Genomic DNA, 21,161 nt, shown 5'->3' with positions numbered 1-21,161 from the left:
TCTTGCATACATACAAATAGCCATAAAGGAGGTAAAGAATGTCATGTTCAGTTCATGTAAAGATTCCTAAACTAGAGTTTGCAATGCGAGTCCATAGTTCCACTTTCCATAACACAACTACAAAAGTAGGACTCAAGGTATTAACTATTTTGACCCAACTAAAGTCACCAAAACTTAGAATATCATTTATTACAAGAGCCACAATTAAATTCTAGTGTATAAATAAACCTAGCAACCCATTCATTTCCATCATGCTGTGAAATAACTCTTTCAGAACAACATACATGACAGTTATTCACTATAAAAAGAAATGTGTAGCTCACCTAGAGGGGTAGGCTGTGTGTCTTTTTTAGTGCACTGCCCTTAGCTCATAAAATAAAATGCTCTTCCTAGTTTTGCATGATCATGTTTTTTCTCTGTGAGTGCAGTTCTGGTTTTGTGACTTCCAGGCACCCTACATGGAGAACAACAAATGGCTTTCTAATTCAAAGGAAAAAGAAAAGGAGTACTTGTGGGACCTTAGAGACTAACAAATTTATTAGAGCATGAGCTTTCGTGAGCTACAGCTCATTTCATCGGATGCTGTAGCTCACGAAAGCTTATGCTCTAATAAATTTGTTAGTCTCTAAGGTGCCACAAGCCCTCCTTTTCTTTTTATGGATACAGACTAACATGGCTGCTACTCTGAAACCTGTAATTAAAAGCATTGTGTTAAATAGCTATTACATATTTCAAGTTATTAGGCCATGATTGCTTTATATCAGATCTCTCCTCTTTGGTTTTCAGACAGCATCAATGCAATGGACATATGAGATCAATGGGCTGCCTCCACAGACCACACCGCTTACTGCGTCAGCAAAAGTAGTTTCTACTAGTGGTTACATGAGGTCAGCCACAGTTCGACAACGCAACTTTTTACGTGAAAATCTGAAGCTAATTACCACTGGCGTATCCTCCCCTGTCAAAGGTGCACCGCTGGTCTTAAGAACAAAATAAAAATATATTTGTCTTAATTTACCATCTGTGCAAAAGTAATCTTTTGTGAAATAAATGATAAAGACTGAAGGAGGACTTCTTGTAAAATTATACATAATGTCTTGATATTTTAAAACAAATCCTGCTTTGATGGTGGCAGTGGGGAACTAAATTTATTTTTTTCTGTCTTGAAGAAAGCTCTGTCTGGTGAAAAAGGGCCCCTGAACCTCAAGGTTAGTTCAATATTATTTGTTTGGTAGCAAACAAATAGTAAAAAATTAGAGCGTTTCTGGTGAAAACGCTCTCACATTTCTGGAGCTTTAAATGTTCATTTCTCAAACAGATATAGGATTTGAAGTTTCTTACTTTTACTAATAAAATTAATATGTCTTGGGTTAGGTTTTAAGGGTTTTTCTATTATAAGAATTTATCTTAAGTTTACCTGAAGTTTTGGGTTTTTATGAACGTTAAAATAGATGCATATTATATTTTTTCAGTGGAAAATACAAAAGGATTTTAGATTTGTACCAGGAGGTTCTTAAATATAAATGTATCATACACATTGCTTTATAGCATAGCGGTGAGTTCCTTTCATTTGGGCAAAACAGATTTGGAAAAAAAAAAGTTAAGATTTCGGGGCTTTGGGCTAATGCTGGGCTTACTAAAGTACTTCACAGTTTTAGTAAGGGGACACTACATTTTTGCACATCGTGCTGGGTCACTCACTCAGCACTATATCCACGCAAAAGTAAACAAGTCAGCCTCTGATTTCTTTCAAGATAAAGCACTTACACAGAGTTTGCAGCACTCTGATAAAGTTAAAGTGGTTCACACAGCATATGATCATAGCCTGAATAGTTTTCCAATTCCAATGCTTTGGAAAATGTGGAGTATTTCACTGAATTTAAATCTCCCTGCACTATACAAGCTGAGAATCCTGATTGTCATCCATTCTGAAACATTTCAAAAACTTAGATTACTATACACAAAAACAAGGGTGGGGAGGGGGAGGAAGAGAGGAAAAAAGGGGAAGAGTGGTAAACAGGGAAGTAAAACTTACCTCACGGTGTTAAGCAAACTTTCTACACGTCCATTCAAAACATACTGTACTAATTCCAAAATCAAAACTACATGAAAAATTAGTGAGGATGGCTGTTCAGATTTTATTTCCTTTATAAAACAGTAAGTATTAAACTAGAACAGTCAGTCACGCTGTACTTCCATGTTTAGTCAAGAATGATTAGTTAAAGAGAGTTTGGTGTTGCAGTGTGTAGATTGTCTTTGCGCCTGGATGTAATGTGGGAGATGATGTCCATGTAATCTTTGTTTGAAAGGAACAATTTGGCAAGTGACCTCGATTCTTCAAGGGCTTTTTCTTTATTCATGTGCACTATCGAGACTTTTTATTCTTAATAGACTGCTAATTGTAACTATTCCCTTGTTGTCAATGATTTAGATACAGAATAAAAAACGATGTGGCAATTGTAAGTGTTTTACCGGCACATGTATGGAATGACCATCATTACTCAGGACTGGTGAAACTATGAATGACTTATGTAGGTCAGTGCAAAAAAGCACCAATAAAATCCTTTTACCACAATGTGCTAAATGTGTTTTGTTTATGCCACATATTTTACAGAAATGCGATCATGAAAAAGTTTTAGACTGTTATATAATAGTTATTACTACTTTTTAATCCCTCAGTCTTAAATACAATGGGCCTGATTCTGACATGATACCAGTATAAAATCAAGAGTAACTCCACTGAAGACCAGGAATGTACATACACATAGACTAGAATCTGGCCCTGTGAATTCAAATGTAGAGGTAGAAGAAGATAAATTAGTGCTGCTAAAATGTATTTAACATAGTTTTTCCATTTATAAAAGATGTTGCAGTTGTGAGGTACAATATCTCATGGGCTCCCAGGCCTAGAGATGCTGCTATGGGCTTGTCTCCACTTACCAGTGGATCCACGCTGCAGCGATCAATCCACCACGGGGGAAGGGTCGATTTAGCGGGTCTAGTGAAGACCCGCTAAATCAACCGCCGATCACTCTCCCATCGTCTCCGGTACTCCACCGGAATGAGAAGCATAAGGTAAGTCGACGGGAGAGTTTCTCCTGTTGACCCAGCACGTTTAGACACCGCAATAAGTTGACCGAAGGTACATCGATACCAGCTACATTATTCACGTAGCTGGAGTTGTGTACCTTAGGTTGACTTCACCCCGTTGTGTAGACCTGCCCTATATCTCATTTGGAAAGCTCTGTCTCTGTAGTAAAATGAAACAACTGTGTGTTGGGAAGGGAGAGATTGTAATTTAAATTTGCCATTGATTCAGGACTGATTATTGGTCGTTTTCAAGGCCTGCTTTTACCTGAACAAAACATTATTTTTTTTTAAATGACAGCTGTTTGCAAGATATTCAAAGTGTGTGAAAATGTAATTCTGGCAGAGATGGATTAGTGGGCAAAGTACAGATGAGGTAATCAAAAGGTGAAAATAAATGCAGTTCACTCCAGGATTACAGAAATAAAGGAATTTATTCCATGATTATTTTGTAAACATGTGGTGTTTATCTAACAGGTCTAACCTGTACATATGGCATAAGCACCATCATACGCACACACATACCATAAAGATGACCTCACAACTATGTTCTATACAGTGTTTCAGTTTAATACATTTTGTACTAACATTAAAATTTCCTTCCTGGGAATCCTGAACTCGTTTATAGATTTTCCACATATTCAGATTCACTCATGGGTTACCACAATCAGCCATTTGCCTTGCTTGATGTTACTTGTCATAGTATCTAACAGAGTGAAAGAGCTGAGGCCAACTTTTTTGCAACAGATAGAACATTTGTATTGTGGTAGCATCCACAATATGATAGATAGATTAGGTAGACAGTTGCTATATTAATAATGAGTTTCCTTACACTTCCCAGCTTAATGTTTTCTATATCAGGGTGGTGTGATAAAAATTAGCTCTTAGTAATAAAAAGGGACTACTTTCCGCTGTATATAATCAAGAAGCTTGAAGCCAATAGTGTTTACAATAGGGCTGTCAAGCGATTAAAAAAATTAGTCACAATTAATCGCACTGTTAAAACAATAACAGAATACAATTTATTTAAATAGTTTTGAATGTTTTCTACTTTTTCAAATATATTGATTTCAATTACAACACAGAATACAAAGTGTACAATGCTCACTTTCTATTTATTTTTGAATTCAAATATTTGCACTCTAAAAAGACAAAAGAAATAGTATATTTCAATTCACCTAATACAAGTACTGTAGTGCAATCTCTTTATCACGAAAGTTGAACTTACAAATATCAAACTATGTACAAAAAAATTACTGCATTCAAAAATAAAACAATGTAAAACTTTAGAGAAGGGATCAGCAACCTTTGGCACGTGGCCTCAGGGAAATCTGCTGGCGGGCCAAGACGGTTTGTTTACCTGCAGCATCTGCAGGTTCGGCCAATCGCAGCTCCCACTGGCGCGGTTCCACGCTGAAGGGGGCTGTGGGAAGCAGCGCAGGCCAAGGGATGTGCTGGCTGCTGCTTCCCACAGCTTCCATTGGCTTGCTACGGCGAACCGCGGCCAGTGGGAGCTGCGAACGGCCGAAACTGTGGATGCTGCAGGTAAACAAGCTGGCTCGGCCCACCAGTGGATTTCCCTGAAGGACTGTGTGCCAAAGGTAGCCGATCCCTGCTTTAGAGCTTACAAGTCCACTTTGTCCAACTTCACCCAATCGCTCACACAAGCAAGTTTGTTTACATTTGCAGGAGATAATGGTACCCATTTCTTGTTTACGTCACCTGAAAGTGAGAACAGGTGTTCGCATGGCACTGTTGTAACCGGTGTCACATGCCAGGTGTGCTAAAGATTCATATGTCTCTTCATGCTTTAATCACCATTCCAGAGGACATGCAACTATGCTGATGACGGGTTCTGCTCGATAACAATCCAAAGCAGTGCGGACCGACGCATTAGGGTTTACAGCCCTTATCAGGGCAAATAAAATATTGACTCAAATAGCTTTGGACCACCACCCACAAAGCGTGTCTGTGCATGCAGCAGTTAGCCCTTTCAAGACACTAAAAAATCCCTTTCAGTGTGTCCAGGTAAAGGAATTGGCACCACATTTTCCCCCCTGATTCATACATATGTGTGATACCCCACGCTCAACATCTGGCCATTTCAGGACACAACAAATAGATAGCAACAGAAAATATCAATTCACTTACACAAATTCTTTGAGATTACAGATCTAAAAACCATTTGAACAGACGACCCAACTGTACAAACTAGAGAGGTTGTATTTTCATAACTATCTGTGGCCCTGCAAGATGCAGCAACAGACCAATCACTGCATAAGAGAAAGAGAGGATTAGAATGCCAAAAAACACAATAAAGATGACACTTCATATCCACCAGCTTCCTACTGGTCTCAGGGGGGCTCAATCCCCTACTCCACCCCAGGCCCTGTCCCCACCTGTTCCCTTCCCCCCAGCCCTGCCTCTTCCCATCCCCACTCCACCCCCCAACCCTGCCCACTCCTTCTCCCAAACCCCCACCCTGCCTCCTTCCACCCAGTTCTGCCCCCTCCCCTGAGTGCACCCCTTTCCCGTGCCTCCTACATGCAGCAGAATAGCTGATTGCAGTAGGTGGGAGGGAGAGGGAGGAGTTGATCGGCAGGGCCACCAGCAGACAGGAGGTCCTGGGGCAAAGGAGGAGCTGACTGCCAATGGGTGCTCAGCACCCATTAAATTTTTTCCGTGGGTGCTCCAGCCCTGGAATGGCACCTATGCAACACTTAGATGCCACACCTTCTGAATGGCTCACAGGCATACCACTTTCTGGGAGAAAATTCCAGTGGCAAATAAATCCCATCTCTCTTCTACGGCCCAGTTATCATTAACAAAATTAATCCAAGCATCCCTGCTTTTTGCTGCAGTGGTCTCTCTCTCACACACTCACCCCATTTTCCACAACTGGCCTGATATTTAACACATCTGGCCACACATATCCAATAGTCTGCAAAATGCCTGCAATACACTGTTTGATAAAAATCTAATCTATTGGATTCTGGGAACTACCTCTCACTCTACTCCCTTTAAAGCATTTTATAATCCCAGTTATTTAAAAATGTAACAGCAGCTGCTTGGAAATCAGTGTAGATAGAAAATCAATTTTAAAATAAAAATAAAAACATTTATTTTAATTGGATTTTTAAGATTTAATTTGAAATAGGTTTCATTTTTAAAAGAAAAATATATTTCAAATTAAATTTGACATTACAACATCTATATTAAGGCCTAACCTTACTGTAATTTTTAAAATCATTTAAATAAAAATTAGTATGCAGGACAAAGATTTAAAATAAATCAAACCACTGAACTGGGGGAAGTCACTGGCTAAGCACTGGGAAACAGAGTTTGGTGAAGCGCTAAACCAGCTTTTGACAGCAATACCCTCTTCTGCAAAGGTAGAGTGAATTTCTTCTTCATATCAGTTTATTCAATTAGTTCAATATAATGAGTAGCTCACTGAAAATTAAGAAACTGATTGGGAGTTGAAAAAGCAGGAGAGCCTGTTTTCCTCTATCACTCTATAAATAAAGATGAAGTGTGATGATGAGATCTACTAGTTCTGAAATCTGGAAGGACATGATGACCAAAAACAATCAATTCAGTTCACTTACTACAGGTAATATTTCCTTTGTTTAATAAGTCAACTGATTGTAATGAAAAAATGTGATAAGAAAAAAATATGAATCTAGCACATTTAAGGTAATTTTATTTAACTAATACATATAATTTTGGTAACACTGATTTTGTTTTATTTTAACTGAATTCCATTTTCTATCCAAATACAGCTTGACCCATATCATGAGTAAAATAATAATCTAGTCAAAGAGAAACACAGTTTTTTACATAATAAAATGGTGAGTAATGTATAAATTAAGACTGAATAAATGTATGTTAAGCTAAATTTCTTAAGTGTATAGATACAGTATGTCTATACACTTAAGAGTGGGAGTTCTGTTGGAAGAGACGGTATTTGTATTGGTATTTAGAGAGGCTTGTAGGGGCAGTGTGCTGGGAGAGAAGCTGAGCCCTGATTAGGGGACGGGGCTTCTCTGACTAGGGGTCCTTAAAGGTAGCCAGCCAGTCAGGCAGCGGCACAGACAGCTGCAGCGGCACAGGAGCCAGCAAACAAGGGAGTTTGAAAGGGGAGTTTGGGGGGAAGACTAAGAGCCAGGCAAAGGAAGTGTGTGGTGTTCTGGTTGTGTTTTCGTGCTCGTTGGGGGTTCATTTTGCTGTGGCTGGGTGTTTTGGTTTGGTTTGTGTTTCCCAGACTAACAGGACTTAGGTGGGAAGGCTATGACAGACACAGAGGCAGCAGTGGTAGTGACCCAAGTGGTGGAAGACACAATGAAGATGACTGGATGTAGAAGCTGTGGTATGTACATGATCCTGGAGGGGGTACCTGTAAAGAATTTCGTCTGCATGAAGTGCCGCCTGATAGAGCTGATGGAAGAGAAGAGCCTAGGACTGGAGATGCAGTTGGAGACTCTGATGATGGAGCAAAGACAGGAGGAGGCTGAAGGGAAAAGCTCAGACTTGCAGACGGAAGCAGGACCGAAGAACTCTGAGGGGATACTGCTGGGTGAGGAAAGTGGACAGTGGAAGCATGTGACTAGGAGAACCAGGCAGAGGAAAAGGAGAAATAGAGCTTAGGAACAGGTTTGCAGAGTTGGAAAATGAAGAAGGGGCACAGAAGGTGGTCACTGAATGTGAGAGGGCAAGGAAAAAGAGAAAAGCAGATAGTCCTATTGGAAGAGGGTAAGAGTCAATGGAGATAAAACCAAATATGGGCCCCGGAAGGATATGGATAGATCCTAAAATAGATTGTGTTTCAGAGGATTGCAAGGGACAACAGGAATCGAGAGGACTTGCGGCCAGATGGAAGAGGGGATAGACTGGAGAATCGCACCATCGCAGGAAAAGGCAGGTCTACGTGATTGGGGACTCATTACTGAGAAGAATAGACAGGCCTTTAACAAGACCTGATCCAGAGAACAGAAGGGTGTGCTGTTTGCCGGGTGCTCAGATACGAGATGTGGACCTGAGGCTGAAGAGGATCCTAACGGGAGCGGGAAAGAATCCATTGATTATCCTTCATCTGGGAACAAATGATATGGCTAGATTCTCACTGGAATGAATCAAGGGAGACTATGCCAGGCTGGGGAAAGATGCTAAAGGAAATCGAGACTCAGGTGATCTTCAATGGGATTCTGCCTGTTCCTAGAGAAGGGCAACAAAGGTGTGACAAGATTATGATGCTCAACAGATGGCTCAGGCAGTGGTGCTATAAGGAGGGCTTTGAGATGTATGGCCACTGGGAAGCATTCATGGACAGAGGACTGTTCTCTCGGGATGGACTTCACCTGAGTAGGGAAGGAAATAGACTTCTAGGATGGAGGCTGGCACAACAGATTAAGAGAGCTTTAAACTAGGCATTTGGGGGAGATGGTTGGGAGATGTCCCAGGTAATCTCCATGCCAGTTATTCTCTTTGAGAGGGAAGAAAACGAAGTAAGAATGGATACAGCCATGGGTAGGAGAATGGACATAAGGCAGAAGGGCAGTGTACATACCAATCTAGTAGGTAATATTGGCGGTAGAATGTCCGTGCCCAATTGGGTAAAGAATGTGAGCAAAGCCAAATGGCAAATATTAAGATGTTTGTACACTAATGTGAGGAGCCTAGATAATAAAATGAAGGAGCTAGAGCTCCTGGTGCAGGAAGTGAAACCAGATATTATAGGGATAACAGAAATATGGTGGAATAGTAGTCATGACTGGAGTACAGGTATTGAAGGGTATGTGCTGTTTAGGAAAGACAGAAATAAAGGCAAAGGTGGTGGAGTAGCATTGTATATCAATGATGAGGTAGAATGTAAAAAAATAAGAATTGATGGAACGGATAAGACAGAGTCTGTTTGGGCAAAAATCACATTGGGGAAGAAAGCTACTAGAGCGTGCCCTGGGATAGTGCTTGGGGTGTGCTATAGACAGCTGGGATCCGATGTGGAATGGATAGAGACCTCTTTAATGTTTTTAAAGAAGTAAATACTAATGGGAATTGTGTGATCATGGGAGACTAACTTCCCAGATATAGACTGGAGAACAAGTGCTAGTAATAATAATAGGGCTCAGATTTTCCTGGATACGATAGCTGATGGATTCCTTCACCAAGTAGTTGCTGAACCGACAAGAGAAGATGCCATTTTAGATTTGGTTTTGGTGAGCAGTGAGGACCTCATAGAAGAAATGGTTGTAGTGGACAACCTTGGTTCGAGCAATCATGAGCTAATTCAGTTCAAACTAAATGGAAGGATAAACAAAAATAGATCTGTGACTAGGGTTTTTGATTTCAAAAAGGCTAACTTTAAAAAATTAAGGAAATTAGTTAGGGAAATGGATTGGATTGAAAAACTTGTGGATCTAAAGGCAGAGGAGGCCTAGAATTACTTCAAGTCAAAGCTGCAGAAACTATCAGAAGCCTACATCCCAAGAAAGGGGGGAAAATTCATAGGCAGGAGTTGTAGACCTAGCTGGATGAGCAAGCATCTCAGAGAAGTGATTAAGAAAAAGCAGAACGCCTATAAGGAGTGGAAGATGGGAGAGATTAGCAAGGACAGCTACCTTACTGAGGTCAAAACATGTAGGGATAAAGTGAGAAAGGCCAAAAGCCATGTAGAGTTGGACCTTGCAAAGGGAATTAAAAGCAACAGTAAAAGGTTCTATAGCCATATAAATAAGAAGAAAACGAAGAAAGAAGAAATGGGACTGCTTAACACTGAGGATGGAATGGAGGTAAAGGATAATCTAGGTATGGCCCAATATCTAAACAAATACTTTGCCTCAGTCTTTAACGAGGCTAATGAGGAGCTTAGGGATAATGGCAGGACGACAAATGGGAATGAGGATATGGAGGTAGATATTACCATATCCGAGGTAGAAGCCAAACTTGAACAGCTTAATGGGACTAAATCGGGGGGCCCGGATAATCTTCATCCAAGAATATTAAAGGAACTGGCAGATGAAATTGCAAGCCCGTTAGCAAGAATTTTTAATGAATCTGTAAACTCAGGGGTTCTACCATATGACTGGAGAATTGCTAACATAGTTACCCGGATCGCTTTTTTTTAAACCTTTCTTAAAAATAGGAACTACAGGTCTGTTAGTTTGACATCTGTAGTATGCAAGGTCTTGGAAAAAATTTTGAAGGAGAAAGTAGTTAAGGACATTGAGGTCAATGGTAAATGGGACAAAATACAACATGGATTTACAAAAGGTAGATCGTGTCAAACCAACCTGATCTCCTTCTTTGAGAGGGTAACAGATTTTTTAAACAAAGGGAATGCAGTAGATCTAATTTACCTCGATTTCAGTAAGGCATTTGATACGGTTCCACATGGAGAATTATTAGCTAAATTGGAAAAGATGGTGGTCAATATGAAAATTGAAAGGTGGATAAGGAACTGGTTAAAGGGGAGACTACAGCAGGTCACACTGAGGGTGAACTTTCAGACTGGAAGGAGGTTACTAGTGGAGTTCCTCAGGGATCGGTTTTGGGACCGGGATGCCGGGATGTTGCTCTGATGATAGCACAGGTGGATACAGCCAGAAATCCATTTAGAGAGTCTTTGTTTAGAGTTGGCCTCACCCTTCGATCGCTCAGTGACTGACAGAAAGAGACCTGACAATTTTCCAAATGTCTTTGTTCTTTCTAGGTAGAAGGCCAGAGCTCTACGGATGTCGAGACTGTGAAGGAATGCCTCCCTGGCATCAGCGTGGGGTTTCATAAAAAATACAGGTAAGTAAATGGGTTGGTTTAAATGAAATGAGGAGGCTACTTTAGGTATAGATGAAGGGTGGGCTCTTAGGATCACTGTGTCTTTCTGGAATGTGGTATAGGGCGGGTGTGCCATTAATGCCCCTAGCTCTTCCCTACTCTTCTTCCTGAAGTGATCGCAATAAAGAAGGAAACCTTCATCAATAGATGTAGCAAAGAGCAAGTCACAAGGGGTTCAAACGGTTTCCCCATAAAGGTGCGTAGCAGGAGGTTAAGGTCCCATATATGAGTAGGGTGTTTTAGGGAGGGTAGATGTTGGTCATGCCCTTTAAGAATCGTTTAGTTGTTGGATGAGAAAAGATCCTGGTTCGATCTACCTTATCATGTAGTGAGGTGATTGTGGCTAAGTGCACCTTTATGGAACTGTTGGAGACACCCATTTTTTAAGGCTTAGGACCCTAGGTAGAGGAGCGGAATAAGCAGACGTGGTTAACCTCACAGCAGGTGCAGAATTTGAGTGTACGTTTTCTGTGTGGTCAGCCTACAGCTATTCACAAGGATGTCTTTAACTTCTTTGGAATAGTCATTATCCAGCCCCTTTAGCCATGGAGTAACCAGGCCCTGAGGAGAACCGCTAGGTTGGGGTGAGTCACTTGGCTGTCATCCTGTGTCAGGATGTGAGGAAGTAGTGGAAGAGTTAGAGGCAGTTTCACTGCCATCTGTCTCAGGTATGGTAACCACGTCTGTCTAGGCCATGTGGGTGCGATGAGTATGACCCTGGCCTTGTCCTGTCTGATTTTGTGCAACACCCGGCCCAGTAGAGGAATTGGGGGCAACGCGTACATTAGCGATGCTTCCCATTTTCTGAGGAGAGCATTGCCCAGTTAGTGTTGCCTAAGCCCTATGCTTGAAAGCAATATTGAGGGCATTTCGTATTATGAGCTGTTGCAAATAATTCTATAGTAGGGAACCACTACTAGTTGAATATGGTCACAAGGGTAGGTAGTGCATCTCTCTCTCATGGGTTTGTGAGAAGCATCTGCTCAGCTGGTCTGCCGTGGTATTCTGAAGTCCTGGCAGGTAAGCTGCAGAAATGTCTGTCTTGTTGGATATGCACCATTGCCATAGTTGTAGTGCCTCGATGCAGAGAGGGTATGAACAAGCTCTGCCCTGTCAGTTTATATAAAACATGCAGGCTGTGTTGTCCGTGAGAACTTTGATGGTATTGTTGCAGATGAGCAGAAGAAAATGTTTGCATGCTTTCCTGAGTGCTTGGAGTTCTAGCATGTTTATATGTAGGTTGGTCTCCGCTGGGGAACAGCATCCCTGGACAGTGTTGCTGTCCAGATGTGCTCTCCATCCCACGAGGGAGGCATCTGTGGTGATTGTTATACTGGGAACTTTTTGTTGAAATGGGATACCCGAGCAGATGTTTTAAGGTTGCATCCACCATTTGAGGGAGTCCTTCACTCTGTGGGGCATAGTGAGCTGTTTGTGGAGGGAATGCTTGTGTGGAGGTCATTTTATAATCCAGCATGGGAGAAGGTAGAGGTCTCAAGCCCTCAACCAATACTTCAAAACAATTGACAGGATGTTGAAGATTGAGATGTGACAGGTTGATCCTGGTTCTGCCTGTGTCTCACTTTTTTTTGCTTGCGGCACTGATCGAATTGTCTCTGGGGTTGGGAGTACTGGGCAGGACAGAATCTTTGGATATAGAATCTGCCCTGTTTTTTCTTGTTTGGGGGAATGTAAATACCCAAGGTCTTCAAGGTCCTGTAAGGTATGAAGAGATGCATCTGTGCTCTCAGCAAATGGTTTTTGGCCCTCAAAGGGAAAGTTCTCAACTGTGGCTTGTACTTCCCTAGGGAATCCGGAGAGGTGGAGCCATGATGCTCGATGCATGACAACTGATGTGGCTATGGATCAGGCTGCCGTATCGGCAGAGTCGAGGGAGGCCTGCAGGGCTATTTTGGTGATTAAGGAGCCCTCTGCAATGTTGGCTTTGTATTGTTCCTTTGCTTCCTCTGGCAGTTGATCAGTAAAGGATTTCAATTTGTTGAACAGGTTGTAGATGTACTTTGCTAAGAGAGATTAATAATTTGCTATACGGAATTGCAATGGAGGCAGAGGAGTAAGATTTGCATCCACAGAGGTCAAGCCTTTTCCAGTCCTTATCATAAGGTGTAATTTTTGACTGGGGTTGTTTTCCCCCTTTGGTGCACTGCCTCTACGACCAGTGAATTAGGAGCTGATGAGTGAATAGGAACTCAGTGCCTTTTCACTGGTACATAGTATTTTCTGTCTAAGTGTTTACAGGACGGTGGGACAGTGGCAGGTTTCTCCCATATTGTCTTTGTAGAGTCTATTATTGCTGAGTTAATGGGCAGAGCTATCTTTGCTGATGGGGATGCCTGCAAAATGTCAGTAAGTTTGTGCTAGGTCTCTGGAAGCTCCGCTAAAGAGATGTCCAGGGATTCTACAACTCTTCTGAATAAGTCCTGGAAGGACTTGAAGTGATCTCCTGTGGTCGGAGGTAGTGGCATAATTGTTTCATCCGGGGATGAGGACAAAATATGGGTGGATGTCAGCGTATCACCTTCAGGAGCCTCTTCTAGCTCCTCCCCCTCTTTCTTCTGGGCCTCCGATGGTGGTGGGTTCGTGGGTGAAGGGGACCCAGTGGCCCCTGTTGCCAGTGGGTTGGGGGGTTTAAGGTTCTGGGCTCTGTAGATTGCCCATGGTCCCAGTATGGCCAGTTGAGTGGCATGACAATGGGTGGTGGCATCCACAGCTGTGCCTGCCAGCTTTGCTCTTGCTAAGGCAGTTGTTGGTGAAAGGGTCCCGGGGAGGAATGATAAGGGGTGTAAAGGCTTGAGTCATCCTCATCATTGGATAGTGGGGGTGCATATCTAACAGGAGTGTCTAGTTGGCTCGGTCCTGGCCTGACTGGGGTGCCGTCAGGGCCAAACAGAGGGGTTTCCGGCGTGGAGGAGATTGCCAAGTCCACCTGTGTGGTGAAGGGTTGCAGTACCAGGAAGCTCGGTGCCGTGGATGGCAGCGTAGCATGCACTGACGGTGCCGAGGTCTTGTTAGGCTGTGTATAATCAGCAGGTGGCGCCATTATACTAGCTGGTGCCCAGGACTTCTTCGGCACTGTCGGTGCCGAGCTAGGGAGCTTAGCTTTAGCTCATGCAGCTGCCTGAGAGCCTGGCCGTGTTGGTGCCTTGGCGCCTCGGGACGTCTCAGTACCGGACATTCCTGGTGCCTCTCTGTCCGAGGTTCTCGGTGCCATCGATACCAAGGCAGATTTTTTGCCAGGAGACCGTGCCTTTTTAGGGGGATCTCTCTGTGGTGATGACTGCGACTGATGTTTGGTTGCTTTCCTGGGTGCAGGGTCCTTAGCCATGGTTTGGGTGGCGCCCTTGTCTGAGGCTGTTGCTGGAGACCGTTGGCCAGGAGGAGTCCTGGACTCTGGTTCGGAGGCTGGACGGAGGGATTTCTCCATCATTAATAATTTTAGTTGAGGGTCCCTGGCTTTCAGTGTCCTGGCAGATAATTTCTTGCAGTGTGGACACTTCTGTGGTATGTGGGTTTCCCTGAGACAGCGGACGCACTGAGCATGACCATCCAATACAGGAATTGATAGCTTGTAGGTCAGGCAGCGTTTAAGGCCGGGGGAGCCACGCATGCCTGAGGAGGTTCAGGGCTATAGAGAAAGTCGTAGTCAGTCACCATCGGCGGAGACCTGCAGGTGGCGGGGGGAAGGGAACAAAATAATTTTTTAAGTGGGTAAATCAGGACAAGGAATGGAGGAAAACCAATGAAAGGGATAAATAAAAGTGGGAATATAAGCAATTTACGAAATATACAGGGGCGCTGCTGTTGCTCTGACTCAAGCCAAAGGCGGTAGAGAAGGAACGGAGATGCACAGCCAACTGTCCCTAAGTAGCCGCTCAATTACAAATGCTCAATTACAAGCTCAGGGCACCAAGACACCTAAAGTGGAGCACCCACAGGGACACTCCTCAAAGAAGAACATTCAGATCCAAATTCAGCAACCCTTACTGAGACAAAACTGCCACCCATTTCAGTGCAGATTTTGAAGAGATAAAGCCTGCCGAATGGGGTGGAGATCAGGGAAAGAGCACATCAGTGCACGGGTCCACAAAGTGCTCTCTTTCAAGGCAGCCAGGGAAGGTATTATTCTGAGAAAGGTCTTTGCGATCCAAGGCGGGTTTGCAGAGGATATAATGCTGAGCCAACAATGTTCCAGCTTGAGTGAAATGACACTGCAGCAGCCAAATCTGTATATTTAAAAAAAAACTTTAATCACAAACCTGAACTATCTTTAAAATGGTAACTTTGCTTTTTCACTTGCATAGACTAAGCAACTAAAAAAAAAAAACATATGTAAATAAGACCTTAAGAGGCAGGCCTACATTTAGAGTCAAAAAGATAAATACCAAGGTAAAACCAGGGAGTTTATCTGCCTGCAAGAGAGATTTAATACTTGCATTTCTCCCTGCAGAGACATCTCACCCCTAAAATAAATGACTGAACAATGTCTTACTGCTGACACAGATCACAGTTTGTTGCTAATGGAATGTTAACTGCTTTTTAAATAACTTTGAATAAATCTGCTGATCCATAAAAGATTCATCTAAAAGGAATCCAATTCATCTCCTTCCTCTGCCGCTTCCACTGACGTGAAACATATTCTTCCATATTTTACCTTCTTTCAGTCATTGTACCCCTGATGGGACACCTGGCTTGTAACAGGATATTTTAATTGGGAGACCATGGCACATTAATAACTCAGCAAGGTCACGGTGTGAAAGGCAGAGGCTATCCAGAAAGAGTGGAGGACAGGTAGGGGACAATCTTTCAAGCACATTCTCTGGTGCAAGATTTCTCTGCATCCTGCAAAGCATCCAGACTCCGGGATCAGAAAAGAAAGATGGAGAGAGAAATGAAACAGTAAGGTCAACAGAAAAGGCAATATTTCTGAGTGCATGTCCTCCTCTGTTGTCCAGAATATACAGATAAGGCTAGGCTCACATAGATACGTAGGCATGGGGATGATGAGCATTGCCACATCTAATGTTTAGGTGCCTCGAAAAATCACTGGGATTCACAAAGCCTGGGTTAGGTGCCCTATAGTATACAATGCATGTGACAGGTGCCTCAGAATGGAATTCACAAAAAATGGTATGCTTGCCTAAGATATGGAGCCACCTTCCCTAAGATAGCCATGGGAGATGCCAAACTCAGAGGCGTGTGTAAAGCCTGGCCCCTCTCTCAGAGGTGGGTGCCTCAGCCCAGGCTGCAGGGATGTGCCTCCCTCCACTTGGGGTGCTCAGATGCAAACCCTCTCTCGGCGTTAGGTACCTATGCTGTTTGGTGGGGTTTTGTTGGTGGGGTTTTTTAAGAATCACAGACAGACAGACAGAGAGAATGACTCTGTAGCATGGGAGTTAGAACACTCACGCAGGAGACCCAGGATCCAGTCCCCCTGCTCCAAATAATTTTTTTTAAGTTATCTATCTACAGTAAAATAGCTTCAACAAGAGAGACCAAGAGAGCCCGCAAATCAGAAGAGCCCCTAGCCCAGCGGCCAGGGCCCATACCTGAGAGGTCACATATCACTGTTCAAATCCTTTCCTCCCCTGAGGTGGAGGGCGGGGGGACTTGAATAAGGGGTCTCCCACATCCCAGATAAGTACTCTCCCCACTAGGCTAAAAGTTATGAGGAAGGTGGTCAAACTCCTCCTCTCCCACTCCCCTTAGAGTAAGCTTCTCTATAGGAACCCGGTCCGGTAGACCAGCTCTAACTCCACCCTTACTGGATTGGGTCCCACTGGCGAGTTAGGTGAAGGAATATCTATTCCTCCAGGTTCGTGAATTGTTCCGAGGCATAGGCACCTGGATGCCTGGTGTGGGGCTTATGCAGAGTCAGAAACGTAAGCATCTGATGAACTTGTATTGCAAAAATATCGGTGCTGAGGGAAACTTGTATTGCAAAAATTGGGGGTGCCGAGTGAGTTTAGGTGCTTACAGGGTTTGACAGCTGCTGAGCATAGTTTTGTGACTAGCAGTGGGGTCTGATTCTGGGATTTAGATGCCAAAATAGGTAGTTAGGTGCCTTTTGCGAATCCAGCCCATAGAGCACAGTTCGCCACTGCTGCCTTACCCTGTGGTAGTTATTTTAACGCAGTGAGTGCTAAAATGCTACCAGAATGGCACAAGTGTGACTACAATGTAGTCAAGGAGAATCAGGCACCATGAAGTGAAATTCTGCCATTCTTCAAATCAGTGTTGCCACCTGCATTAGGAGAACAAAAACCTGTACAAGAATCAAACTGTTCAATCTTTCAATTAAATAGGATTCTGGTTTAGGGAATGACATTGCTGTGAGCTGTGCATATATAGTGCACTTACTTTGTTATGAAGCAGGCATACCCAGCAAACAATAGCCATGACCATTTTAAATCCTGAATAAAAGTAAATATGCCAGTTTCTCAACTCCACTTGTACTCAATCTTAATAGTGCCCAGGTACCACATGTGGTACTAAAACAGAAGATTGACCACTGCACTTGGTAGTTCCCATAGAAGAAACAGAAAACCTTCTGAGGGGCACACTGGATGTACATTTCAAATGGGCTTTTTAATTCTGGAGAATGTTCCATGTGAAGAAAAATTACTGTCAGTACATAGGCTTTAAGACAATAAATGTTACATACAAGTGCTCTGGTATATATAGGCCAATTTTTTCAAGTGTCAACTCATTTTAGGTGCCTCGGTTGTTTGGCTACATAACTTGAGACAACTGGGGCCTGATTTTCAGAGATACTGAGCACTTATAACTTCAACTGGAATCAAAAGGAGTTTTGGCTGCATAACACCTTTGGAAAACAAGACCATGAGGTGTACATTTTTGAGCACCCAAAATTAGTAGCCACTTTTGAGGACTGTGGCCGTAATAACTCGTACGTCTGCCTGTATCCTGCACACATAGCTGGGATTGATATGCACATACCTGCAGCAGAGACTAAGGAAAGAACTGATTTGTGGACCAACAAATGTAAAATAAATACATAGTTGCTGAGCTGTGCACTTGAAAATTCAAGATGAATGTGTGGGTGGTCAGATCGGTGCTTAGAAATTCAAAGCGACTCTGTGGGTGGCAAGAAGAATATATAGACGTATTAATTATTAATATGTGAATTTTGTAATGCATATGGGAGCACACTGACTCAGCATTCTTACATTGCTCATGGCAAAAACTATTAGTTCTGTTAAAATGCCAAACTTCTAATTGTATGAGGATTCTCTGAGTCATTGAGCTAGATGTCAATTTTATGTTCACGGATACTTGCAGATTCAATCTATGTTCTGCATTATTTTCTTGCTTAATGCTAAAATGCTTGTCCTTTAAAAAAAAAAATGAAACCTATACCCTTCTTAAACTCAACTGCCTAATTACCCATTATCTTGAAGCCGGCAGTGCCAGTGGGCCACAGAGAGAGAAAATTATTTATAGGGACCAAGTATTAGGACACTGGAGTGGGCTAACTTCAGAACTGGAAAGTTGATCACGCAGTTGAGGAAGCTGGTCTTATGATGAGAGGAGTTCAAGTTGGAATGGAAGGGCAAATAGCCCCAGGAGAAACCATAATTCAATAGACGAGACTAATGATTCCTTCTACATTGAGGAGGTCACTCCATGTCACAGGGTTACCATAGAGACATATACAGGTTAACCGAGCACTAAATCATTAAAAATATCAATAATCCGGGGTGCGGTGACTCAAAATTGTTTGGTGACTTGGGTGTGAAGGTGGCAGAACTCACAAGACAAACCCACGAAGTGCCATAGAGGAGTCAGTGGCGGCTGAGGTACTTATTGGTGCCAATGACGTAGGCAGGTGTAAGAGAGGTCCTGGAAACTAAATGTAACCTACTCTCTCCACATGCCATATTGCCATCGTTGCGATCAACAGGGCCATTCAAGCCACAGACCTGTTGGTGTGGTGAGGGCTGCTGGTAGACCTTTTCCAATAGGGTCCCACGACTGTGGAATTTGATCCTCCTGGGTCCAAAATAGCCAGAATCTGATGGCCTTCAGACCACATTGCAAAGGTTGTCTTCTCCCCCCCCGCCACAGCATTTGTAAATAGGGGGCAAATTGTAAAGGGGATAGTTGAGTTTCAGTTGCTAGGCCTACTGGTAGCAGATTAGTGTAAATTATTCTGCTGCCCTTAGGATGTATTTAAGTAATAAGGGTGCATAGAGCGTATGGATAGATGCCATATATTTAGTAGATTTAAAAAAATCCCAAGAAGGGCACCTATCCATACACTTTAAGCACCCTTGAAAGAGGCTTACTCCCAGGGTCAGCTTGACAGGGGGAGGTTCACGGTTTCAATACACGAATGAAAAGAAGGCATGAAGATGTGAGATTTAAATTTTAAAAGTACTGGGGATTTTTGAGGTTAAGGAAGAGAGCCTGTACAGAAGGGACGGGCTACACCTGAACTAAAAACCAACAAGGTGATAGGGGATTATTTAAACTAGGAGCAGAAGGAAAGCTGGCAGGTGCTAAGGAACACTCAGGTCAGACACAGACCTCTACTAGGGATGCAAGTAATAAAAGTATCTCATAGTAAAGGATGAGACAGAAATTAAAGTGGAACTGGAGGAGGGACAGATGGAGATCACAGAGGTACATTCAGGGAAAGTAACAGTGTCAGCCAAAAAGGTAAAATAATAATAGCCGCAGACCCTGAACCATAAAAATCTTCATATGCCAATGCAAAAAGATTAAGATCAAAAATAGGTGCACCAGAATGCCTAGCAAAAGAGAATAGTACCTTGAGACTGGAATACAGTAATACCTGGCTGGAAACTACTCAGGAAAGAGAGAATAGGCCTTAGAAATAATGGAATAGCAATGTGTCCTAAAATGATTCCATATTCTCTAGCAAGTAACATTTCGAGTGGAGAGGAGCACAAGAGTCCAATTTCTATGGACATAAATCCAATTCCCAAGAATACAAGCATATTAATAAGGTATACTACCAGCTGCTGGATCAGGAAAAGGATATTGAGTGCACAGTGTTGAGGAACATCAAGAGGCAACTAAGTCTAATAAAGCAGTAATAATGAGTAACTTCAACTAGCCACATATAAACTAATCAGTCTTTTTTCAAACTTCTGGTAGTACCCAGAGGCCCCAATAATCAAGATTCCATTATGCTGGGTGTATATTGTGCTGGGTGTGTATTTTATATATACATATACATACATACATACGCACACACTCACACACACACCCTATATTAAAAAGCAAATCCTTGCCCCGAGGAGTTTATAATCTAAGTAATGCCACATCAGGACAATGTTCAGAGAGGCAATTTCTTGACATTTTAAATAACTGGTTCCAGGAAAAGTAGATCAGGAGCACAGAAAAGGGGAGGCTATTGTAAGTGCTAGTCTTAAGTGACATACAGAAGTAAATATTGTTGAACTACTAAGTAAATAATGACCACAATATAAGATAAACCATGATGTCTCAATCTTGTCTACAAATAAGAGCAGTATTGCAGGTTAGGAGGAACAGCAACGCTATCTAGATCCATTTGTAAAGGTTACCCATATGAAATGACACCAAATAGTGCTATTCATCTCAGTAATACCTAGCCATTTTGTAGCACTTTTCATCAGTAGATCTCCAAGCACTTTACCAAGAAGATCAGCATCATTATCCCCATTTTACAGATGGGAAACTGAGGCACAGAGAGACATGACTTGCCCAAGGTCAGAGCCAGGACTAGAACCCTGGTATCCTGAGTCCCAGTCCAGAGCTCTAGTCACAAGGCCACACAGCCTCCCTCCCAAAGCATCCAAAAACTTTATGAAAAATGTTAGCCGTACCTAAACATTTTGGGTGTCACTCCATTTAACTCATCTACATCTATTTTTCTCTTTCCATGAAACTACACTTTATGGAAAACGGTATAGATGAGTAAAACGAATAATCATTAAATATTTCTAGTTTAGCCCCTAGACCAAGGGTGCCCAACCTGTAGCTCCGGAGCCACATGCTGCTCTTCACAAGTTAATATGCGGCTTGTATAGGCACCGACTCCAGGGCTGGAGCTACAGGCGCCAACTTTCCAATGTGCTGGGGAGCGGGGGAATGCTCACTGCTCAACCCCTGGCTCTGCCACAGGCCCTGCCCCCACTCCACCCCTTCCAGCACCCTCCCCGACCCTACTATGCCCTTGCTCCTCCCATCCCCTC

The 21,161-nt window shown here is 42.8% G+C and overlaps 1 protein-coding gene and 1 long non-coding RNA gene across 2 annotated transcripts in view; both read left to right on the top strand.

Moving 5' to 3' along the window:
- CFAP47 (cilia and flagella associated protein 47) overlaps positions 1 to 2,567 on the top strand; it is a 642,446-nt gene extending 639,879 nt beyond the window's left edge. Inside the window, exon 64 of the mRNA XM_037902107.2 lies at positions 787 to 2,567. Within this exon, the coding sequence (XP_037758035.1) occupies positions 787 to 996 (210 nt within the window). The 3' untranslated portion in view covers positions 997 to 2,567. The remainder of the gene's footprint in view (positions 1 to 786) is intronic.
- A 4,864-nt stretch (positions 2,568 to 7,431) lies between these two features.
- LOC122462144 lies at positions 7,432 to 19,757 on the top strand. The gene is made up of 4 exons (XR_006284521.1): positions 7,432 to 7,559; positions 13,878 to 13,884; positions 19,448 to 19,454; positions 19,748 to 19,757. It is a non-coding gene; the product is annotated as an uncharacterized LOC122462144 (long non-coding RNA).
- Positions 19,758 to 21,161: the final 1,404 nt, after the last annotated feature.

The sequence above is a fragment of the Chelonia mydas genome, chromosome 1 (genome assembly GCF_015237465.2).
Source record: "Chelonia mydas isolate rCheMyd1 chromosome 1, rCheMyd1.pri.v2, whole genome shotgun sequence".
NCBI lineage: Eukaryota > Metazoa > Chordata > Testudines > Cheloniidae > Chelonia > Chelonia mydas.
Note: the sequence above shows the minus strand (reverse complement) of the source record. Positions and strands in the feature narration are given on the sequence as shown.